The sequence below is a fragment of the Bufo bufo genome, chromosome 1, assembly GCF_905171765.1.
Source record: "Bufo bufo chromosome 1, aBufBuf1.1, whole genome shotgun sequence".
Taxonomy (NCBI): domain Eukaryota; kingdom Metazoa; phylum Chordata; class Amphibia; order Anura; family Bufonidae; genus Bufo; species Bufo bufo.
This window is the reverse complement of record NC_053389.1, coordinates 775179355-775205502: the sequence shown is the minus strand read 5'-3', so window position 1 is coordinate 775205502 and position 26148 is coordinate 775179355. Positions and strand designations below refer to the sequence as shown.

Sequence of the window (26148 nt, the reverse complement as noted above, 5' to 3'; positions counted from 1 at the left end):
TATTTTGTTCCATGTCCTCTCCACAATGGGCATTTCTATCTTGTTATGCAACTGTTCATATTCAATTTACCTGGTTCACCAGCAGGTGGCAGCAAATATGGCAGAGCTATCTTAGATAGAATGGAGCTTACCATTCCATTCTAACCCCCCTCTGGAGAGACGTGGGATAGTCCTAATTCCTGCAGAAAGGGTGGGGACCAGTTAGTTCCAGTTGAAGTGTACCCCCTGTAAGGGGAAGGGTGTGCAGGGGCACGTCTCTGCAGGTTGTGTCCACGCCAGCAATAATGCCTTAAGCTCTGCTGGCAATGGAGGCTAAAGCCTGAAGCCTCAAGAGCCAGGAGTAAACTTCCTTGGCTGAAGTTAAGTCTGACTAAAGAGAGAAGTGCAGCATAAAGAAGAAGACAATTTACTGAGTCAGCTTGTCAGTACAGCAGAGTGAGAGAAAGATTTAGCAGAGTTGAGTTTGCCTGCCAGTTTAATGCTAAAGCCTGCTGGGACCAAGACAAAGACTGTAAGCTGTTGGAAGAAACGTTTATTCAAAGTAAAGCTGCTATTGAACTTCATCTCAAGGTCTGGACTCAAGTTATTCTTTTATCCCTAAATTATTCCCCCTTTTTACTGCTTCGGAGTCAAAGCCAGTGGTATCCAGGTAGGAGCACCGTGACACATAAAGAGACATTTAGGCCACACTACACCATTCGGCATTCCTACACCTGGGACGCGATTGAGAGGGCCCTTGGGGGAGGCGCCCATTGCAAGTGTACTGGTGGTCACTAAGGTGTTAATGAGCAGTATAAGTAGGGACCTAGAGCACTGGGTAGGGACCTAGACCACATGATCAAAATTGAAAAGTGACCAGAGATGCTGGAGGCCACTATCAAACAGTGCAACATGTAGAAATACAATAAATGAGTAATGGCTAATACACTCGTTACCAAAAAATAACTCACCCACATAGAAATTTCGTATTGCTGCAAAACTGGGCTTGCAGTTATGTCTCATACCTATATCTAAGTGCAGTGCTTACTGGTATGCTCTGATTAGACATTGGGTCTTACCGCAAGAGGACATAAGTGTTTCCATTACTGCCCTATAAAAAGGCTTTCAGAGGCTACTTTTGGGTAGCTTACCTCTTGTTGAGAGATCATTGACTGGTAGACATGCCTGTATGATGCATTGAAAGACATTTTGCCAAGTTGACAGACTTTGAGAGGGGGCTCATCAATGGACTGAGAGAAGCAAATTGCTTGTTTTGACAGATAGCTCACCATGGCATTATTATTATTATTAGTGTGCAGTTGTTGCTTTCTGTCCAATTCTCTGCATATTTGTTGGGGTGCGGCTGGATCTCCGCCGGTCCCCATTATAGTTAATGAGGCCGGATGGAGACGTTTGAGCTTCTGCCAATGCTGGAATGCGGGGAGATCCAGCAGGCTCAGTGGCGTAACTACAGGGGAAGCAGCTGCTTTGGGGCCTGAGTGGAGAAGGGGCCTGGGAGCAGTATATATTCTAGTACAATTCAGCTAAGCCCGGCCCCCAATGTGAGTGTATCTGAAGGGGCCCAGCCTTGCCTGAAATTTACTAGAAAAGGTGTACATACCGTACCAGTATGAAGACCCTTTGGAATGAAGTAATGGTAGGCTAAAGGACCTTTGATGATATTACCATGTCACATGATTCAAGGTCCTTTAGCCTCAAAGAGACATCAGAGGAGAACAAAGAACTTGCAGCCTGTAAGTAAATAAGTGTGTGTTTATGTATAAAAATGTATGTGTGTTTGTGTGTGTATGTGTTTATCTGTGTGAATATTCCTGTATGTGTGTGTCTGTATAAATGTGTGTGTATATCTGTGTGTGTATGTCTATACGGTATATGTTCATCTGTGTGTATGTATATATGTTTATGTGTGTGTTAGTATGTGTGTGTTAGTATGTGTGTGTTTGAGCATCTATGTCAACAAATCTGCTTATTGTGTATCTAGGAGATATCTGGATATGGGTAGTAATGTGCATATAAATATATGAAGAATTAGAGCACTACTACTCCTATCCAGATATTTAGGACACTGCGAAAGATACTTGTTTAAAAAAAAATCCTGGGGATAGGTCATCAATATCAGAGCGGGGGGCTGTAGAAAATTTGTTGTGGGGCCTAGTCAATCCTAGCTACACCCCTGGGCAGGCTGTTCCCTCCTGTCAGATCCCGTTTCGGGCATACAATCCCTTCCTATATGATGAAAGGCACGTATGCCTGAAACGCGTAAGCGACAGTGGTTTTAACGTTTTTCTACTAGGTTCTGAATCAATAAAGGAATTAGATTTTTTAACAGTGCCACACAGATAGTGCTCTTATTAATAATAGTACCCTTTACAGTGCCCCTCATAGTGATAATGCTCCCCAAAAGTGCACCTGTTAGTAGAAGTGCCATCCTTATTAGGTCAAATCATACTAATTCCTCCACAGAACCTCCAGACAGGATCAACATCTGATCAGTGAGGGTCCGACTCCTGGCACTCCGACTGATGAGCTGTTTAAATAGGCTTCACTGCTACTATTTAATCTGTGGCCTTTTCCTAGGTCAGTGATGTCGCATTCATCGGGCCCATGGCTTATGTACAGCTCAGATCCATTCAAGTGAATGGACTTGGTATCACGAACCAGCGGGTGTGAATCCACTGTGCCACGTGTCCTACCTCCTCTAAGGGCGTTGTCTAAGTGAACCTCTCGATCTTCACAGTACCCCTGATGGTGGTGATAGACTTTCCCGAGGGGAACACCAGGTCGCTACCTCTTGAGGAGAATAGGCACACGAGGCAGCTGGTCCATGAGTACCAGGAGGTACCTGAGAAAGGTATCAGAGGTACAGACGTCAGCAGGCTGAGTCATAACCAGGAGCAACAGTGCAGGACCGAATGATGAGGCAGAGGTGAAGTCAGACAGGCAATAGGTCAGTGCAGGCGGCACTGGTACAGGTCAGGCAAGCCGGGTTGGCAACAAGAGAGTCAAGGCAAGCAGGCAGGGATCAAACAGGTAGCAGAGTCAGGAACCCAAACGGATATCAGGAACCTTAGCAAGACACAAGGACCTTGACACTGTGGCATCTGGGAAGGGGGGCTGAGCGACTTATATATGCGCAGGAAGGCTAGGATTGGGCAGCGAGGTCACATGACCTAACCCATAAAGCCCAGGAAGTGACGTGTGCCGGCCCTTAGGGAAGTGCTCCAGGAAACAAACAGCAAGCATGCTGTGGCCAGGGCTGAGAGGAAACTGTGGAGCGAATCACAGAACAACAGTACCTACACAGACAGAGCCCAAGACTGCAGCGGTGAATGGGAAGCACTGGCCGCAGATCACAGCTGAGCACGGCGCCCGGGACTGTGGTGGTAAGCAGGGGAACAGCGATGCACAGCAGCCGCTGTTACACTTGGGCTGCAACACCAAGCACAACCTCTACACAATAATATAAAGTATAGGCACAGCGCTCACCTGCTCATCGTTTGGAAGGCACGGAGGTGCTGGGAACACAGCACCAAAGGTAAATCCAAAAAAGAGGAACAAATTCCAACTTCCCGGTAAAAACAATGGTCTTTATTGAACAAGCAATGAAAACTCCCATAGAAAAAACACATTTATCTACATGTTTTGGATTAAAACATTAGGATTCTAATGTTTTAATATGAAACGCGTAAATAAGTGTTTTTTCTATGGGAGTTTTTATCGCTAGTTCAATAAAGACCATTGTTTTTACCGGGAAGCTGGAATTTGTTCCTCTTTTTTGAACCTCTATACAATGCACAGAATTGTGTTTGATAAGCTAGGAGGAGGCCATAGCCTCTTCAAGCAGCTGGTCGGCAAAGGTACTGGGAATTGGACCCTCATCGATCAGAAAATGATGACCTCTCTTTAGGGGAGGTCATCAATATTCTACTCCCAGAAACATTTTAATTCAAGGCATGGAGACTTAAGGGTCATGGGTCAATACTGTAAAAGAAAACCTTAAGGAGCACATTATAAAAGATATACATTAGAATATAGGATATTAATAGCCAATAAGGACACAATGTTCACCTGCAACAGTGGAAAATGAGGATCCGGCTCCCTGCACCGATCTTGCAAAGAACATCAGCCAATATGAGTCAGCGAAGGTAAAAACTGTCAGAGACAGAAGAGGAAACAACAGTTTATAGATATTCATCAATGGTAGATGAGATGAGGGGGGCTTGCAATAGTATGAACTGTCAGGTTATATGTTTTCTTGTGGCAAAGGGAATGTTCTTCCAGAAACAATGACATATATACAGTGTTCATTTTAGGACATGGTCAGACATCATAGTCACATATCAGAATAATGTCAGTGTGAGGCAAAATACTCACTTTGACACCTGACCCCGACTCCTGACCCGAACTTTGATATTTGACTCACACATCTGAGTTTGACTTATGCTCTTTATAGGTCAGGGTCAAAGTCAGATTGAGTTATAGACATACTGTGTATGTGTATCCTAAATCACACAACCAAAGTAAGTATATCGTTGAACTTCTGGCTATGTGTCTGAAATGCTGTAAGCTAACAGATTACAGTGTTATATGAGTGCATAGCTCAGTGGTTAGGTTACTGGTTTGTGCACTGGAGTTTTGGGGTACAAAACCAATTAGTAACCTTAAAAGTTAAAGTTTTTAAACATTACATAAGAGATGTCTGAATATCCTGACTAGTCAGCATCACCATGACTGTTAGGTTTACTGTATCTTTGTATGCTAAATCACATAATTGAAGAAAATCCCATGCTAATATTAGGCAAGCCTATAGCTCAGTGGTAATGCAATTGCCTCATATATACAGTGTTCCTGGGTTCAAAACCTCTTTCAGCCTTTAAAAAAAATAACAACCTTTTTTTTTAAGCCCTAGATAAGAGACAAATTCAAGTGATGTGTGACACTGATATCTGACTTTCTTCACTGGTCAGCGTCACAATGACTTAGTTTTATTATATTGATTTTGGGTGTCTAAATCTATAGCTCAGTGGTAAGGCACTTACTTTACATGCAGTGTTCACAGGTTCAATACCTTTTTCAGGCTTTTAATAAAATGAATACTTTATTGAGCCCTAGATAAGAGACAAATTGTGAAAAGTGATGTTTTATGTAAGTAGTTCATTTTTATTTTATTAAGAGTACATGGGCAGCACTATAGTAAGGGGGGCACTAATTTACTGCATCTTCATCTATTTCCAGGTGACTGAGGGCTATTTTGTTTTTTGTTGTCTTGAAAGAGCCACTGAACAATACAATAATGTATTCTTATTTCTTAGGACGGAGTCTAATTATCAGATCTGTAAATCACTTTATTGAAATTATTTGTTGGCATCCACCCAAACATAAGCTGCAAAGATATGACCACTAGGAGTCTCACTAGTCCACTGTCTGTGGTTAGGCTTGGCCCAGCTCTCCCAACAAATCCAGGCAGGAGGAAGTGTGGGAGTGTTCTGGAGTAGCTGATGCCGCAGGAGACTTGCAGGATTCACTACCTCCTCACAGATCTGCAAACCAACTTATCTTCTAAATGTGCTCTCCCTCCGCTATCTTACATGGGTTATACATTGATTCACCTCACTCAAGTGTGTATGCAGTTATTAGCAAGAATCACTATTTTTCTAGGACTCCTGAAAAAGTTGAGTAGTCACTATAGGCAGAGCTGTGTCCTGGCTTATACATATCTACTAAAGATTGTGAATTTTTCCAAAATTCGATTCGGCCGGTTCAAAAAAAAATTTGGTACGATCCAAATTTATTTGCGGTGAATCGCATTAAAAAACTGCTATTTCCTGGCTGCAGAGAGCCTTTATAGTGGTGTAGAACACTGTGCCTTGCAGTAACACGCATAGGGAGTCTGATGTTGTAGTGAAATAATACTGTGAGTCAGTATGACATGCAGATCACAGGCGTCGCTCTTAGAATCTTTGGGCAGTCATGGGGCCAAAACTGAACAAATAACTCAAGAATGAACTCAGCCTTACAGGTCGATGTTAGCGTCAAGAAAAAGGGCACTCCTTTTACAGCTGATTCCACATAGATGTCTACAGAACCTGTTCTATTAAACGCTTATACAAGTAGATCCTTCAGAACAATAACCCCCAAAAAATGGATCCTGTCTGCGGAGCATATGCCTTTACTCGGTCATCATTTGGTCAGTAATCCATCAGTATTGCTAATGCCAAAAAAAAAAAAAAAACAGGAGTGGATCCAAAACAGAGATGACACGTGAATGGAATATTTGCATGTCTTCTGTGTTTTGTACCAACTCCTGCTTTTGGCTACTAAATCACAAGGCAATTATGAATGGACCATACAGGCCTTGCAGCTGCTACACAGACAGGATCCGTTGTGCATCTCATTTTTCCTTCCTTCTGACAGATCAGAACAAGGGTCAAATAAATGATTGTCAGCCAGGTCGAAAGCCAAAATAGTGGACCAGTCATGAAGTGGGGAGGGTGGGAACAGCATGAGAAGTCCACAGACAGGCCCTATGACATAGTGGTGAGGTGGAAGCAGCATGAGGAGGCCACAGAGTGGCTAAATGACAGAGTGTGGAGGTGGCAGCAGCAGCATCATAAGGAGGAGGCCACAGAGTGGCACAATTACAGTGTGGAAGTGGCGGCAGCACAGAGTGGCAAGGTGACATAGTGTGGAGATGGCAGCAGCATGAGGAGACCACAGAGTGGCAGGGTGACATAGTGTGGAGGTGGCAGCAGCATGAAGAGACCACAGAGTGGCAAAGTGACATAGTGTGGAGGTGGCAGCAGCATCAGGAGGCCACAGAGTGGCAATGTGACATAGTGTGGAGGTGGCAGCAGCATGAGGAGGTCAAAGAGTGGCAAGGTGACATAGTGTGGAGATGGCAGCAGCATGAGGAAACCACAGAGTGAACTGGTGACAGAGTGGGGAGGTGGGTGGCAATAACCGTACCCACTGACGATGGTGGTAGTAAGAAGGAGCACTTAGCATCAGATGTGTGGCATCAGGCGGGTGGCAGCATCAGAATAGTAGCTGAGGCAGGTGGCCAGAAAAAACCGGTCAGTGTTGGTGTCGGACCATGGATGTTCTAGTCTAATGCATCAGGAATTGGTGGGTGGAAATCCTGGCTGATTAATCTTGACAAAGGTCAGTCTCTCCACATTTTGGGTGGACAGGTGAGTTATTCTTGGGGTAACTATGGCCCCGCCACACTAAACACCCGCTCTGATGCCACACTACTGGACGGGCAGCACAGCTTTTCCAGGGAAAACTGGCAGTTTGGCTGCCAAGTAGTCCAGTAGATCTTCAATGTGGGGTGGCTGGGTGCTGTGCAAGTATGCCACAACCTGCTGGTTCAGGTCCTGCTCTATGTCTAGCTGCTGGTGAGTAGTTTCTTCATTATGCGGGTAAAGAAAGCTGCTCATCAGTGACTCTAGACTCAGGCTACTGCTGATAGAGCTGGTACTGCTCCTGCCACCCCACCCCTCCCCAGCAGCCATGGCAGTGGAACGTGAGCGCAGAGGGCCCCCCCGGTCAGACCTGCGAGAGGATGGACGATGGTGCAGATAGGCAGCGGCCAACTGACTACATAGGATGTCTCTATAGTAGTTCAGTTTGTCCTCCCTCTCAGCAGGTGTAAAAAAGGCCCCCCATTTTGGACTGGTAGTGAGGGTCCAACAAGGTGGAGAGCAGTCATCCCTCTGTTGAATGCTGACAATTTGGCTGTCACTACGCAAACAAGTGAGCATGCATCGGGCTATTTGTGCAAGTGACTCGGAGGGATGCCCTGCCTCCATCTCCACTGCATACTGACACGTTGTGTCTGCCTCCTCTTCCTCATCGCCCTCTAGCTCCTCTGGCTGCTCCTGCTCATCCTCTCCTGTCAAATGTGTATAAAAACCAGCCATTTCGCTACACATTGCTTGTGCTCCAATGTCCTCCTCCTCCAGTTCAGCCTCCACAGGTCTCATGTGGCCATGAGATCTAGGAGCCACGTCTCCAGTCCCCTGACCAGCCAGATTTACCAGCATCTGTTCTAGGACATGAAGCAGTGGAATGACATCGTTCATCCCGTAGTCCTGGCGACTGACAAATAACGTGGCCTCCTCAAATGGCCTGAGCAAACAGCAGGTGTCAGCCATGAGCTGCCACTGGCTGACATCTAAGGTACACAGGGGATTACTCCTGTCCGCTTGGATCATCAAGAAATCGTTTATGGCCTTTCTCTGTTCGTATAGTCGGTCCAACATATGGAGGGTGGAATTCCAATGGGTGGAAACGTCAAATATCAGCCTATGTTGGGGGATGCTCTTCTGTCGCAGAAGCTCAAGGAGGGTGTGCTTTGCGGTGTACGAGTGGCTGAAGTGCATGCAAAGTTTCATGGCCATTTTTTAGGATGTCTTTCAGATGGGTGGAAGACTTCAGGAACCGCTTGACAACCATATTGAACACATGTGCCATGCAGGGTGCATGGCTCAGCCCTCCTTGATTGAGAGCCGACACCATATTCTTCCCATTGTCGGTAACTATGGTTCCGATTTTTAGTTGTCGCAGAGAATTCTTGATGAAGGACACGGAGCAGTTCCTCCCCTGTGTGACTCTGTTTGCCCAGGCAAATAAGGTGCAGAACAGTGTGACACTGCCGTGTCCTGCACATGTAGTATGCTGGAGGGGCACTGTGAATTGTCCCTGCAGTGAAGGCTGAGGACATGGTGGAGGATGAGGAGGCAGAGGCGGACATTGTCGCAGGACCAACGGCGTGAGAACCTGGAGGCGAAAGCGACATCACCTGGCCAAGTTTCTGGTGTGACTGTGCAGGAACCACATTCACCCAGTGAGCCGTAAAGGACATGTATGGTCCCTGACCGTAGTTACAGCTCCACACGTATGCGCTGACGTGCACTTTGGCAGACACCGACAATCTCAAGGACTGGTCCACCTTCTGTTCTACGTATGTGTGCAGGGCTGGTACTACCTTTTTGGCAAAGAAATGATGGCTTGGGACTCTCCACCTCGGCTCGGCACAAGCCATCAGTTCTCTGAAAGGTGCAGAGTCCACCACTTGGAAACTGCAGCACCAGCAACTTAGACAGAAGCACGTTCAGCTTCTGCACCGTTGGATGAGTGCAAGCATACTGCTGTCTCTTGGCAATCACTTCGGTGATCGATTGCTGACGGAATGACTGATGAGGAGTAGGAGGGCGAGGAGCAGTAGCATCAGGACCATCAGATGATGGGAAGGACAGACAGCTCCCTTCTGCTGAGGTGGTGTAGCCTTGACTGCCTGAAATCGTCTGCGTGCCACTGGGTGATGCAGCGGTTGTTGTGGCAGGCTGGACCACCACATCGGAGCCACGGTTCTCCCAGGCCACTTTATGGTGACGCTGCATATGTTGTAGCGGGGCCATGTTGCCAACATTGACACCCTGGCCACGCTTCACCTTCTGCCCACAAATTCTACATATGGCCATGTGTTTTTAACAAAAAACTGCCACACCGCAGAGTAGGTGATTTTACCCCTAACACTACGCACTGACTGCTACCACCGCTGACTCCGTGAACCACTACTTCACGGGCAGGCAGGCTCCTGCGAAGCTGGTGGTCTACCCCAGGCACGTTTGGCTCCCGACCTCCCACTGCTGCCTCCCGGCCATGCTAGCGACTTGCTGGCTCCTCTGCTGCCTCACGGGCAAGCTGCCACCCTCTGCCACCTTAATATGTATAGCTTGGAAGAAAGAAGAGACAGAGGGGATATGATAGAAACTTTTGAATACATAAAGGGAATCAACTCGGTAAAGGAGGAGAGCATATTTAAAAGAAGAAAAACTACCACAAGAGGACACAGTTTTAAATTAGAGGGGCAAAGGTTTAAAAGTAATATAAGGAAGTATTACTTTACTGAGAGAGTAGTGGATGCATGGAATAGCCTTCCTGCAGAAGTGGTAGCTGCAAATACAGTGAAGGGGTTTAAGCATGCATGGGATAGGCATAAGGCCATCCTTCATATAAGATAAGGGCCGGGGGCTATCCATAGTATTCAGTATATTGGGCAGACTAGATGGGCCAAATGGTTCTTATCTGCCGACACATTCTATGTTTCTATGTTATCCCTATGAGGATGAAGCCCCTTTGTCACCCTGCACGTCACTGATGTCCTCTTCAACCATCTCTGGTTTAGGAGTCTGACCGCTCGTAACACCAGCTCCCATGCCACTCTCATTATCACTACTTGCCCGCCTAGTGGACGAAGCGGTGGATGTCTCCTCCACATCTTGGCTTGCCAGTAGCTGCTGACTGTAGCTCGTTCTCACTGTATAGTGGATCTGAGCCCACAGAATACAATACTTCTCTGGCTGAGGGAACAGAAAAGGACAGAGGCAGGTTGAGGACAGGTGAGGGCATAGGTCCTGCTCCTGGGCCATGCCAACTAAGGGTTGTATCTGACGGTGACGAACCCACTGGCTCTTGGCTGGGGGTGTCTGATGTCACTTGCGACGAAGTCGAAGATCGAGTCAACCATTCAAGAACCGCTGGGTTGCTGGTCAAGACACGACCGCTAGCTGACACTGGGAGTTCAGGCCTCTCAAAGTGACCCCTGTGCTGCCACGGCCCCTTACTGTGCTGCCACTCCCCTGTGCAGGGCCTAGCACTTCTCTGTCTGACATATTGTTAGATCAAATAAATAAATAAAAAGGATACACTAATACACACAAAAAAGGGCTTTAGAACATATAACTGGACCGTTGAATGGCAAATATATTTTTAGTTTGCCACTATTACACGACAAAAAGGGCTTTATAACATATAACTGCACTGATGAACGGCAAATATGTTTTTCTTTTGCCACCAATACACGCCACAAAAGGCTTTATAACATATAACTGCTCCGATGAACGGCAAATATATTTTTCTTTTGCCACTAATACACACCAAAAAAAGATTTATAACATAATTGCACCGCTGATCGGCAAATATATTTTAATTTTGCCACAATTACACGACAAAAGGGGCTTTATAACATATAACTACACCACTGAACAGCAAATATATATTTCTTTTGCCACTAATACACGCCAAAAATGGCTTTACAACATAACTGCACCGCTAAACGGCAAATATATATTTATTTTTCCAATATTACATGACAAAAATGGCTTTATAACATATAACTGCACCGCTAAATGGCAAATATATATATATATATATATATATATATTTTGTTTTTTTCAATAGATTTTATTATATGCCAATTTAGTAAAACATAAAAATATACATTTGGCAGCACCACAAGATAATGCCATTACTGTATGTATACTGCTTAGAGAAAGGAATAAAAAATCACAAGAAAACTATAGAAGAATTGTTACAAAAGTTGCAATATTCAAAGTGGCACTAAAAATATCATGTATCCTGCCTGAAAAATAAACCTTTATGTGGCTGATGACAAAAAAATTACAAAGTTATGAGTTTCGAAATGTACAGATAAACATCTCATTGCCCTTAGGCCTCCTTCACACGAACGACACGGATCTGGTCCGGGTGCGTCCAGGAAAACCCGCAAGCTCAGCCAGTCTTGTCCGCGACTGCGCCTAGCTGTTCCGTCCCTTTTCACGCAAGTGCAATGCGTTTGATGCGTTTTTCACGCATGTGAAAAAAAACTGAAGGTTTACAAACAACATCTCCTAGCAACCATCAGAGAAAAACTGATTTCATCCACACTTGCTTCCAGATGCTATGCATTTTTCATTCACCTCCATGGGGACAGGGCCGAGTGAAAAACGCAGAACACAGAACACGCTGCAAGCCCAACGCAACGCACAAGTGAATCGCGAAAAACAACGCCCATGCACACAGACCCGCCGAAACGGATGGCTCCGGACCCAGCGCGGATGCAACGCGTCCACGCCACGCACTGCCCCCGCGCGGAAAACTCGCTCGCGTAAAAGGGGCCTTAAAGAGCACTTGCCAGCAGGATCCACACTATTAAACCAGACATAGGCTCCTTTCAGGTGAGCGAGCCCTCCGCGCGGGTGCAACGCGCGACCCAAACGCACCGCACCCGCACTGAATCCGGAACCACCCACCCCCCACTGGCACGTGCATACGAACGCCGCCCCCCATGACCCACCCGCGCACCGCATGAAAATCGCAGCACGCTCCACACTCCGCGCCCCCCACGCAACCCTGGCCCCACAGAAGCGAATGACTGAACGCAATCGCAGACAAAACTGAGTTTCACTGAACGCATCCTGAGCCAACCCGCCACACCCACGCGAAAGAGGACATACTGTTTGGTATGGTTGATCCCGCTGACCAAAATACATGTCCTATGAAAATCGGCCACGGAGCTCCCGAGAAAAAACACCCTTATTCTTTGAGCAAATGAGTGCTTCAGTGCACCAAGGGGCAGGATCTAGCCCCTCAGTGCACCTAAGCTCCTCAGCTCGCCAGTGATAGCCATTAGCCGACGCTTCTGAGTGCACTAAAGCCTTAATTTGCAAAAAGAACAACAGTCTTCTATTTTTAGGAACGCCACAGTAGATCCTCACAAGACAGGTATCATTTTAAACAGCAAGATCAACCCTACCAGTCAGTACGCCTGGCTAATAGGGTTGATCCAGCTGGTAGCCCAATCTAGGCTGCATACTTGAGGAATATATCTGAATATTGTCTTAATATGACACGTTTCTTTTTTTCAATTTCCATTTCCTATAATTATTAGTGCAATCAATATTATCATAATACGCTCAAATATGACTTGAGTCCTTTTTCTTGAAGTGCTTTACAGTTGGAATCCTCTGGAAATAAACAAAAGTCACTTGTAATCCAATAGGAGGTATATTTGTAATCCAAGGAACGGTATAAAATATAAAAAAAACACATGAAATAGCAGCAAGTGAGAACCATAGTTCCATGAGGCTCTCAAATAACCTGAGAAAAGGGGATAAAACAATGCACAAACTTTGATGCAAACTGGGATATAAGCAGTTGCTGAAGTGGGGGTATAGACAGTTGTTGAAGATGGGGGAGTCCTTATAAAATGTGGCCATACAGCTGAGGCTGTAACTAACAGCAACGGAGTAAAACAAACTGGCCAACAGTCTCTCAGTTTTCAGGACCAGTCCACACTGTGGCTCCCATAAGTTCTGATATTAAGGATAAGGAGGCACTTAGAGAAGGACTTGCAGGTCCTCCTCACTGCTGGAGCTGCTGAAGCTCATTAGAGGGCGCTCCTGCCTTTGGTAACTCAGTGTCGCGGCTGTAGTGGTGCGCCACTGCCCTCTTGTGGTGTCTTTTGGAATTGTCTGAACAGTCCGCCTGGTGAATGCTGTGGTTACTTCTTGCAAGCCGGGATCCCTTGCCGGTGCCGAGGTGGGCAAAACCTCTGGCTGGAGAGGCTCTGGAAGGCAAATGGGGGGGGGGGTACCTGTGGAAGCTTCCAGGATAGTACATAGGGTTGTACCCTGGGATTGAAAGTTAGTACTGAGTTATTGATCTGGCCCACCCGTAATGTTGGAGGTGCTGCCAGGTCAAGGATGTGTCACGGATGGTATTGCAGATAGCTGGAATTTATGGATAAACATCCGACTGGCTTGATCCCAAACTAAGGAGCATATAGGTGACCCCTATAAAGCCCTAAGAGCTCACCCTGACTGCTAAGCTCATACAAAGGTCTCAGAGGTAGACGATTGCATGCCCTCGTACCTAGACTGTGTGACACCTGAAAACCCTACAATAGTGAGTGGACACAACCACCGGCTCCCTGTGTAATGACCGGCGTCACGCACAGGGAGGGAAAAGGGAAAGCCCTGCCCAAGGGAGAGGGAAAGGTGGTGACCCCTGACTCACCTTGCGGCTGGCACCTGACTGCCCTGACGTCCCTAGACGGGTTCCTCACCCGTGAGGCGATCACGTGCCTAAACCCTGGCTTTCCCTAAAATGAGCCCTAGATAGTGAACGGGCCGGTGGGATCGCTAGTCCGCACCACTGACACTAAGAGGGAAACACCAGGGAGAGGACAGACAATACAGACAAACACATACACCCAACGTTCTGGACCAACAACCAGAGAACGCAGCAACACAGCTCCAGAGGGTCAGAATAGAAGTCCAGGCAGGAAGCTCTATATCTGGCAACCAGAGAAGTGTGAGAGGGGAATATAAGGAGGTTGGGAGTGCTGGACAAGGAACAGCTGAGGAGAAGGAGCTACGGACCCCGGAGTGAGCCAAAAAGGGTTGCAAAGCAAACCCAGAAAGCTACCATAAGGAAACAGCCCTATCTTACATAGAGCGCGCAGCCAACCGCTGCGACTTCCTGACCCCGGGTATAACGGAGTCAGGCGTGGTTCTTGACACCCTCATGACAGTACCCCCCTCTCTACGAGGGGCCTCCGGACACTCGGGACCAGGTCTCTCCGGATGAGAGGCATGAAAAGCCCGAACTAGCCTGTCGGCGTTTACCTCAGACGCAGGAACCCACATTCTTTCCTCGGGACCGTAACCTCTCCAATGCACCAGATATTGAAGAGAGCGGCGGACCCGACGAGAATTAACAATTTTGGATATCTGAAACTCTAGATTACCATCCACAACAACAGGAGGGGGTGGCAGCGGTGACGGTTCTAGAGGTGGAACATATTTTTTGAGTAACGACTTATGAAAAACGTTATGGATTTTAAAAGTCTGAGGTAGCTCCAGGCGAAAAGCCACGGGTTGATGATGGCTACAATTTTGTAAGGGCCAATGAACCTAGGACCCAGTTTCCAAGAGCGAACCTTTAATTTAATATTCCTAGTAGACAACCACACATAGTCATTCACTCCTAGGTCCGGACCTGGCGACCGTCTCTTATCAGCCATGCATTTGTATTTACCTCCCATATTTTTCAAGTTAGCTTGCACCTTCTGCCATACCGATGAAAGAGATGACGAAAACCGTTCCTCTTCGGGAACCCCAGAAGACCCCCCCTCTTTGAAAGTACAGAATTGGGGATGAAAACCATATGCACCAAGAAATGGTGACTTGCCAGTGGATTCCTGACGACGATTATTTATGGCAAACTCAGCTAACGGTAAATATGATGACCACAACTCTTGGTTTTCAGACACAAAACATCTTAGATATGTCTCCAGGTTTTGGTTGGTATGCTCAGTCTGTCCATTCGACTGAGGATGGAAAGCTGAGGAAAAGGACAAGTGTACCCCTAAACAGGAACAAAAAGCTATCCAAAATTTAGAAATAAACTGGGTACCCCGATCCGAAACAACATCGGAAGGGACCCCGTGAAGCTTCACGATTTCACTGACGAATACCTGAGCAAGAGTCTTAGCATTAGGTAGTGCGGGTAACGCAATGAAGTGTACCATTTTGCTAAACCTGTCCACTACTACCAAAATAACTGTTTTACCCGCAGACAAAGGTAAGTCAGTGATAAAATCCATTGACAGATGTGTCCATGGTCTATTGAGAATGACGAGTGGTAATAGAGACCCTGCAGGACGTGTATGCGAAACTTTTGCGCGTGCACAGGTAGAACAAGAAGACACAAAATCCAATACATCCTGACGCAACCTTGGCCACCAAAAACGACAAGACAATAGCTCCAAGGTTGCTTTACTACCCGGGTGCCCAGCAAGTGCCGAATTATGATGTTCCTTCAATAATTCGAAACGCAGGTTCAACAGTACAAACAATTTCTCTGAGGGGCAAGAGACCGGGGCGTCCCCCTGAGCCTCTAACACCTTCCCCTCCAGAACAGAGTGTACCGCAGAAACAACCACTCCTCTTTGAAGAATGGGTACCGGATCACTCACATTACCCCCTCCAGGGAAACAACGAGATAGTGCATCAGCCTTGGTATTCTTTGCCCCAGGACGATAGGTAATAACAAAGTTAAACCTGGTAAAACCTAGCTTGTCTAGGGGTGAGACGCTTAGCTGATTCGAGGTACAGAAGATTTTTGTGGTCCGTAATCACAGTGACGGGGTGGACTGTCCCCTCTAAAAAGTGACGCCACTCTTCAAACTCTAGTTTAATAGCTAATAGTTCCCTATTGCCAATATCGTAGTTCTTTTCTGCTGCAGATAGTTTTTTTTAGAAAAAAAGCACAAGGGCGCCATTTGCCAGGAGACGGACCCTGAGACAGCACCGCCCCCACTCCCACCTCTGACGCATCTACTTCAACAATAAAAGGCTGAGAGACATCAGGTTGGACTAGTACAGGTGCAGAGGTAAACCTCTCTTTTAGAGAGGAAAAAGCAACTTTAGCGGCGTCAGACCATTTAGAAAAATCAGTCCCCTTCCTAGTCATGTCAGTAAGGGGTTTTACAATAACTGAATAATTTTTAATGAATTTCCTATAGAAATTTGCGAAGCCCAAAAACCGTTGCAGTGCTTTGAGGTTCTCAGGAAGATCCCAATCTAAAATTGCCTGGACCTTCCCAGGATCCATACGGAAACCTGAAGCAGATAAAAAATAACCTAGGAATTGTATCTCCTGAATGGCGAAGACACATTTTTCAATTTTAGCATATAATTCATTCGTCCGTAGGACCTGCAGTACTTGTCTGACATGCACCTCATGTGTTCTCAGATCAGACGAATAAATTAAAATATCATCTAGGTATATTACCACAAACCTGCCGATTAGATGACTAAAAATGTCATTAACGAAATGTTGAAAGATGGCAGGAGCATTGGTCAGACCGAAAGGCATAACTAGATTTTCATAATGCCCCTTCAGGGGTGTTAAAAGCTGTCTTCAGCTCATCCCCCTCCTTGATACGAATCAGATTGTAGGCCCCCCTAAGATCAAGTTTGGAGAACCACCTAGCACCCGCAATCTGGTTAAACAGGTCAGGAATGAGAGGAAGAGGGTATGGGTCTCGGATGGTTATCCGATTTAATTCGCAAAAATCTAGGCAAGGACGCAGGCCCCCATCTTTCTTTCTGCAGAAAAACCCTGCAGCCACGGGTGAAGAAGAGGGTCTGATGTGTCCCTTAGCCAAGCTCTCGGAGATATAATCTTTCACGGCTTGTCTCTCTGGACCCAAAAGATTCTTGGGTAATTTTGCGCCGGGAATAAGGTTAACCGGGCAATCATAAGGACGGTGAGGTGGTAACTTCTGACAACCCTTTTCAGAAAAAACGTCCTCAAAATCCGAAATAAATGTAGGTAGGGTAGTTATGGAGGCGACTAAGCAATTGCTATTTAAGCAATTTTCTCTGCAATGCTCACTCCACTCCGATATCTCCCTGGCCTGCCAATCCACCACTGGATTGTGCGCTACCAACCAGGGAAGGCCCAGCACTACCGGAGTGGGAAGCCCCTCCAGAACATAACATGAAAGCATCTCGTTATGGTGGTCCCCTACCCGAAGGTGTAAATTATGAACAATGTGGGTGAGGTTTCTCTGAGACAGAGGAGCAGAATCAATAGCGAATATGGGAATAGGTCTCTGTAGCGTACAGAGAGACAAACCCATAGTGCGGGCAAAATGGGCATCTATCAAATTTACCCCTGCTCCACTGTCTAGAAAGAAAGAAATAGTCTCCGTCTTAACACCAAAAACAATAACCGCTGGCAACACAAATTGCGATGTACGTAAGGAGGAAACATATACCCCCCGGCTGACATCCTCCACACAGCCTGGGGTTAGTAGTTTTCCGACGGTCTTTTGTTTCTGAGGAAAGAAGGACAGACATTAATGAAATGACCCCTCTCCCCACAAAAAAAACTAACCCCACGCCTACGGCGAGCCTCAGGAGGACGGACCTGACGAGTAGTTCCTCCTAGCTGCATAGGCTCGTCTAAGTCCGTACAGACTAACTGCTGCTTGGGAGGGATTACCAATTGCTCCGGTTTTTTCAACCTGTCCCTAAGGCGTCTATTTATTCCGATAGAAAGGGACATAACCGCATCAAGGGAAAAGGGGGTTTGATATAATGCAAGCGCATCCTTAACCCTTTCGGATAACCCAGAGCAGAACTGACTCCTGAGAGCCGGGTCGTTCCATTGGGTATCCGTAGCCCACCTACGGAAGTCAGAGCAATACTCTTCTACCGGCCGCTCTCCTTGTAGGAGTCTCCGTAATCTTGATTCAGCCAGTGCGACTTGGTCAGGGTCGTCATATATGAGACCCAAGGCCCCGAAAAACTCATCCACTGACCGAAAAGCCTGGGAATCAGTGGGTAAAGAGAACGCCCAGGACTGCGAGTCCCCCTGCAGCAGGGAAATAACAACCCCCACCCGCTGTTCTTCATTACCAGAGGAGTAAGGGCGCAGTTTAAAATATAATTTACAGGCCTCACGGAATGTCAAAAACTTGTCCCTTCCCCCAGAAAATCTGTCAGGGAGAGGGACCTTGGGTTCCGCAACAACCTGGTTACCAGTAGCAACCGCTGGGCCTGCGGTCAGTTGTAATTGCTGCTGTTGCTGGAGGACCGACGCCTTCAATCCTGCCACCTCCAAAGACAGGCCATGAAATTGTTTGGACAGAGCAGCAATTGGATCCATACTGGATTCTAAGTAGGTAAAAAAAAAATCTTTTTTATTTTATTTTTTTACCTACACAAAATAAGGGCCAGATATAATGTAATGACCGGCGTCACGCACAGGGAGGGAAAAGGGAAAGCCCTGCCCAAGGGAGAGGGAAAGGTGGTGACCCCTGACTCACCTTGCGGCTGGCACCTGACTGCCCTGACGTCCCTAGACGGGTTCCTCACCCGTGAGGCGATCACGTGCCTAAACCCTGGCTTTCCCTAAAATGAGCCCTAGATAGTGAACGGGCCGGTGGGATCGCTAGTCCGCACCACTGACACTAAGAGGGAAACACCAGGGAGAGGACAGACAATACAGACAAACACATACACCCAACGTTCTGGACCAACAACCAGAGAACGCAGCAACACAGCTCCAGAGGGTCAGAATAGAAGTCCAGGCAGGAAGCTCTATATCTGGCAACCAGAGAAGTGTGAGAGGGGAATATAAGGAGGTTGGGAGTGCTGGACAAGGAACAGCTGAGGAGAAGGAGCTACGGATCCCTGAGTGAGCCAAAAAGCGTTGCAAAGCAAACCCAGAAAGCTACCATAAGGAAACAGCCCTATCTTACATAGAGCGCGCAGCCAACCGCTGCGACTTCCTGACCCCGGGTATAACGGAGTCAGGCGTGGTTCTTGACACCCTCGTGACACCCTGCACTTAATACGGAGGGAGTCAGGGTCACCTATAATCAAGCCAGCAAGTAAACACAATACAAGAAAGGACTTATCTGAACAAGCAGTAACAGAAGTCTCCAGCAGTGATCACTTCAATCCAGGAAGTAATATAAACCGCAAAGTGAGGCAGTATGGGAGGGAATATGAAGGGAGGCAATTAGTGTTAATAGGTGACAGCTGGGAGAAGGAAAGGAGATGACAAAGTGAAACCAAAACAAAGAACATCATGCAAGAGGTACAGAAGAACGTCTGCCAGACCTTCTCAGAGAGCTGGCAGTGACAGTACCCCTCCCTCTACGAGTGGACTCCGGACACTCAGAGCCCACCTTCTCAGGATGGGACCTATGGAAAGCCCTGATGAGATGAGTGGCCTTAATGTCCGCCACTGGGTCCCACATCCTCTCCTCAGGACCATAACCCTCCCAATGAACGAGGTACTGGAGAGAACCGCGGATAATACGAGAATCCACAATCCTAGAGACCTGAAATTCAAGATTACCATCAACAACAATCAGAGGAGGAGGCAAAGAGGAGGATACAGTGGGTTGGACATAAGGTTTTAATAAGGACCTGTGAAAAACATTATGGATCTTCAAAGTCTGAGGAAGATCAAGACGGAAGGCAACGGGATTGATGACGGACAAGATCTTGTAAGGCCCAATAAACTTAGGACCCAACTTCCAGGAGGGAACCTTCAGTTTGATATTCTTTGTAGACAACCACACCAGATCACCCACATTCAGGTCCGGACCAGGCACACGTCTCTTATACGCCACGCTTATATCGCTCACTCATCCTCTTCAGATTACCCTGAATCTTTTGCCAAATAAATGACAAAGACGAGGAAAATCTCTCCTCATCGGGTAAACCAGAAGACCCCTCTCCAGAGAACTCCGGACTGCGGATGTCCCAAACTGCGGATGAAACCCATATGCACCAAAAAATGGTGACTTATCAGAGGACTCCTGGCGACGGTTATTTAAAGCAAACTCATCAAGGGACAAAAAAGAACACCAATCCTCCTGATTCTCTGCCACAAAACAGCGCAGATATGTCTCCAGATTCTGATTGACGCGTTCGGTCTGACCATTCGACTGCGGGTGAAAAGCAGAAGAGAACGACAACCGAACCCCCAAGCGAGAACAGAAGGCCTTCCAGAATCTGGAAACAAATTGCGTGCCCCTATCAGAAACGATGTCTGAACGAATGCCATGCAATTTGACAATGTGATCAACAAATGCTTGCGCCAGCGTCTTAGCATTGGGTAACCCAGGAAAGGGAATGAAATGCGCCATTTTGCTAAAACGGTCCACTACTACCAGAATCACAGTCTTCCCCAATGAACGAGGCAGGTCCGTAATGAAGTCCATGGACAGATGCGTCCAAGGACGGGAAGGATTGGGTAACGGAAGGAGAGAACCCGATGGCCGTGAATAAGGGACCTTGGCACGAGCGCAGGTCTCACAGGCTGCCACAAAACCCTCAACCGTCTTACGAAGAGCCGGCCACCAGAATCTCCGAGCAATGAGATCCACTGTGGCTCTACTCCCCGGGTGCCCATCAAGGACAGTATCGTGGTGCTCCTTAAAAACCTTGTGTCGTAAAGCGAGACGCACAAACAACCTCCCAGGAGGACAAAGATTAGGAGCCTGTGCCTGGGCTGCCTGAACCTCTGCCTCCAAATCAGGATAAAGAGCAAAGACGACCACCCCTTCAGCCAAAATGGGACCCGGGTCTTCAAAGTTCCCCCCTCCCGGAAAACAACATGACAGGGCATCAGCCTTCACATTTTTAACCCCAGGGCGGAACGTGACAACAAAATTAAATCTAGAAAAGAATAAAGACCATCTGGCCTGTCTCGGGTTCAGACGCTTGGCTGATTCCAAGTAGGCCAGAATCTTATGGTCGGTAAACACGGTAATAGGGTGTCTGGCTCCCTTTAGCCAATGGCGCCATTCCTCAAAAGCTAATTTGATGGCCAACAACTCCCTATCTCCCCCATCGTAATTTCTCTCTGCGGAGGAGAGTTTCCTTGAGAAAAAGGCACACGGTCGCCATTTGGCAGGAGAGGGACCCTGAGATAAGACCCACCTCAGAAGCGTCCACCTCAACAATAAAAGGTAGAGAGACATCAGGTTGTACCAAAATGAGAACAGAAGCAAAACTCTCTTTGATACTAGAAAAGGCCTTAAGCGCATCTACCGACCAGGAGGAAAAATCTACCCCCTTTTTAGTCATATCAGTGAGTGGCTTAACAACAGAGGAATAATTCAAAATGAACTTTCTGTAATAATTGGCAAAACCCAAAAACCGCATCAGCGCCTTCTGATTCTCAGGGAGCTCCCAATCAAGCACAGCACGGACCTTCTCAGGGTCCATGCGAAAACCAGAAGCGGAGAGAAATAAACCAATAAATTGAATCTCCGGAACCGCAAACACCCATTTTTCCAGTTTAGCGTACAATTTATTCTCCCGCAGAATGAGCAAGACCTGACGTAGGTGGTCCCTATGAGTTTTGAAATCAGGAGAAAAAATCTAAATGTCATCTAGATACACCAGTACAAATTTCCCCATTACATGATAAAAAATGCTGTTCACAAAATGTTGGAAAACGGCCGGAGCATTCATCAAACCAAAGGGCATAACCAAATTCTCGAAATGACCCTCAGGGGTATTGAAGGCCGTCTTCCATTCGTCCCCTTCCCTGACCCTGACTACATTGTATGCCCCTCTTAAATCCAACTTAGAAAAAACTCTAGCCCCAACAATCTGGTTAAACAGGTCCGGGATCAGAGGAAGCGGATATGGGTCACAAATTGTGATACAGTTCAGCTCCCTGAAATCCAGACAAGGTCTTAAAGAACCATCTTTTTTCTTAACAACAAAAAAACCAGCGGCAACAGGTGACTTCGAGGGTCGGATGTGTCCCTTTCTCAGGCTCTCAGAGATATAAGTACGCATAGTTACTCTTTCAGGTTGGAAGAGATTGTATAAACGAGATTTTGGCAGCTTGGCGCCTGGGATGAGATTAATAGGGCAATCGTACTCCCGGTGAGGGGGCAGCTCCTGGACATCACTCTCGGAAAACACATTTGAAAATTCAGAGAGAAAAGATGGTACAGTCTTGGTAGAAACCTCTGAAAGAGACGCCGTGAGGCAATTCTCTCTGCAAAAGTCACTCCAACCATTTATTTGCCTTGCTTGCCAATCAATGGTAGGGTTATGTTTAGTGAGCCAGGGTAACCCCAACACTAGAGGAGTAGGTAATCCGCTTAGGATGAAACATGACATATCCTCAACATGAGCATCACCCACAGTCAAACGGATATTGTGAACTATGCCCTTTAACGATTTTTGAGAAAGTGGAGCGGAATCGATAGCAAAAACAGGTATATCCTTTTCCAAAGTGCATACCTGGAAACCATGTGTTATAGCAAATTTATTATCAAAGAGATTGACAGCTGCTCCACTATCTACAAAAATCTCACAAACAATGTTCTTGCTATCTAGCGCCACCCTGGCAGGTAGGACAAAACGGGAACTACAAGCAAATGGCAAACCTTCAATTTCCGCATCAACCTTGCCAATAGTAGCAAATGGAAAGTTTTTAGAGGTTTTTTTTCTTTTTGTTTCTTTTTTACATTAAGAAAACTCCCTGAATCTCCTAGAGGGGCAAACATTAGCCAAATGATTTATTCCCCCACAAGAGAAACAAACCCTCCTCTGAGAGCTGAATCCTCTACTATATGGCTTCCTGCTGTATGGCTTCCTGCTCAGAGGGGATTGAGAGAGACTGAGGCCCCTGCGCACTGAATGAGACCGCCCCACTGTCCTTGGACTGAATATGACATGAAGGAGTGGTCTCTCCTCTCTCTCTCTAAGACGCCTGTCAATACGGACAGCTAGAGACATGGCAGAGTCCAACAAGGCAGGTCTCTCATGAAACGCAAATGCATCTTTCAATCCCTCCGAAAGACCATGGCAAAATTGACTTCGGAGTGCAGCATCGTTCCAACCAGTATCAGCTGCCCATCTCCGAAATTCAGAACAATATAACTCTGCGGACTGTTTACCCTGGCATAAAAGACGCAGTTTAGATTCAGCCAGAGCAATACGATCCGAGGCATCATATATCTGCCCCAGGGCTACAAAAAATTCATCCACCGATAGGAGAGGCCGTGCCCCCACCGGCAGCAAAAAGGCCCAAAACTGAGCGTTATCCCTGAGCAGCGAGATGATGATCCTCACCCTCTGCTCCTCATCACCAGAGGAATGGGGAAGTAGGCGAAAATGGAGTTTGCAAGCCTCTCTAAAGCGAACAAAATTCTCACTACCCCCGAAGAACGTATCCGGAAGCGAGATCTTAGGCTCTGAACAAACTCCATGAACGCAAGCAGAACCGGTCACCTGAAACTGAGACACAGTTTTACGGAGATCTGCTACCTCCAGTGAAAGACCCTGCATGTGGTCAATCAAGGCTGAAACCGGATCCATGCTTAAGACGGTAATGGCGGTTTATAATGTCACGGATGATATTGCAGATAGCTGGAAGTTATGGATAAACATCCGACTGGCTTGATCCCAAACTAAGGAGCATATAGGTGACCCCTATAAAATCCTAAGAGCTCACCCTGACTGCTAAGCTCATACAAAGGTCTCAGAGGTAGACGATTGCATGCCCTCGTACCTAGACTGTGTGACACCTGAAAACCCTACAATAGTGAGTGGACACAACCACCGGCTCCCTGCACTTAATAAGGAGGGAATCAGGGTCACCTAGAATCAAGCCAGCAAGTAAACACAATACAAGAAAGGACTTAGCTGAACAAGCAATAACTGAAGTCTCCAGCAGTGATCACTTCAATCCCAATCCAGGAAGTAATATAAACCGCAAAGTGAGGCAGTATGGGAGGGAATATAAAGGGAGGCAATTAGTGTGAATAGGTGACAGCTGGGAGAAGGAAAGGAGATGACAAAGTGAAACCAAAACAAAGAACATCATGCAAGAGGTACAGAAGAACGTCTGCCAGACCTTCTCAAAGAGCTGGCGGTGATAGGATGAGGGGCTCTGGGCTAGGTTTGGCCCGTTCCCTGATGCGCAATTGACCATCCGGGGCCTCTTGTAAACACCGGACCCTCCCAGCAGAGCCTGGGTCTTCCTGCCAGGTCTCTGGGGTAGTAGAAGGAGTTAACGGTTTTGCCAGAAGGGTTACTCCTGCGGCAAAGGGGCCCTGTATGGACCGCATCGGGGTGTATTCTACTTGATCCCCTACATAGAGATTGTGGCGGGCCTGAGGCAGATAATTCCGCTTAACAGAGCGGCGGCCCACAAATAATTTGGCTCCCGAATAATTGTCCTGAAGTAATCCCACTCCTCTCTCTACGGAAAACCATAGCACCGTGTCGGTGCACCGAGCGAGTTTAGGATCGCCGGGCCGGGGGTCATCCAAGACTTGCTTAACCCACTCTTCAACCGCTGTCTTGTATTCCCACTGGCTCTGGGCATGACAGGTAATTTCGAGGGGCACTTTGGGATTAAGGTGACTTGGTTTTGGGATGTCCGTTCTGGGCGGCTGAGTGGAATCTCCAGCCGCCTCCGTCGCACCAGCGGGAGTGCGGAGCGGGGCCTCTCTGGTCATAATGGATGAGTCAGGTACCACCAGGCACAGTGCAGGGGAAGCTACGGGTTGGACCGCAGCCTCAGGGAGCGGGATTGCTACTACCTGATGTTGCGGCCGGGTGGCCGGTTCTGGTGCCTCCTGCTGGTGCTCGAGGTCCTCTTGGGTTAGCAACACGATCGCGGCTGTCTTGGAAGCTCAAGGCGACTCTGCAGGGGTCGTGGCTTGCTTCTGGGCCAGGAGGTCGGTCGCTGTAGGTGGCGATGTCATCGGTGACGTTGATGTCTCCGGGACTTGCGTAGCCTTGTCGATGGCTTCCGCGGGAGCAGGCTTGAGTGTGGCGGCCATCTTGAAGGACGTCTGGTCTGTTGGTTCAGCCATTGCGGAGGGATCCACAAGCCTCCGGGATCTGGTCTGCTGGGCGGACGTCAGCTTCCGTGGGAGCAGGTTCGAGAACGGTGGCCATCTTTACATCAACGGCGGCAGCCCTTCTTGCCACCAGACGAGGAATCCACAGCCCCTGGGGATAATCCAAAGATGCTGGGGCCAGCTCTCTTCACGAGTTGGGAGACCCGGATCTCCAGTGGGTGAGTCTCGTAGACAGGTTCTCCTCTCACAGCCATTTGATCCCACTTTGGTTTTGGGAGCGCCATCTTCCTCGGCTCCTCAGTCAGGCTGAATTAAGGAAGTGAAGGTGGAGCCCATGTGGAGGAGTCTTCACTCCTTCGGCTCACATTGCAAAGTTCTTGGTGGGCAGGCTTTAGTTTTCCAGCTTCTAGGAGGGCGTAGTCATCATTTTCTTGCTCTTGAAGGCCATGAAGACACTGCGCCATTAGGGAAAAATGGCGGATTAAGCCTTGGAGTGCTGACGCGCACAATGCAGCGTTTTTTGGTCCCGCAACAAAAGTAATAAAGTCCATTTTCAGGGTTTTTGACACAATTCTTAGATCTTGCAGTAGTGTTAGACACACACTTCGATCCTATTAGGCATACAATTCGATCCTGTTTGTGATGCCAAAATATACAATGGCCAGGATACGGGTTGTTAATGTTCTGTATTTGTCGTGACACCAATTTCAGCATGCACAGGGTACTATCCCAGGACCCTTCCAAGGTGTTATAACACATGTCCCAGACTAGGAATGCCAAAGTGGTTTAATAGCCTATAGTGTCTCTGTAGGATAGGGATAATTGTGTCACGGTGTCTCCTAGCTGGGTACGGCTGGACTCCTGGCTTCCTGGCTCACTTGCAATAAATTTGAGTGTAGTGATAGTAGGAGTAATAGAGGAATTTTGCAGAA

At 47.3% G+C, this 26148-nt stretch overlaps 1 protein-coding gene across 1 annotated transcript in view; it reads right to left on the bottom strand.

Annotated features, from left to right (window-relative positions):
- LOC120986335 (chromaffin granule amine transporter-like) overlaps positions 1 to 26148 on the bottom strand; it is a 156708-nt gene that overhangs the window by 102435 nt on the left and 28125 nt on the right. Inside the window, exon 5 of the mRNA XM_040414858.1 lies at positions 4069 to 4152. Coding sequence (XP_040270792.1) covers positions 4069 to 4152 — 84 coding nt within the window. The remainder of the gene's footprint in view (positions 1 to 4068; positions 4153 to 26148) is intronic.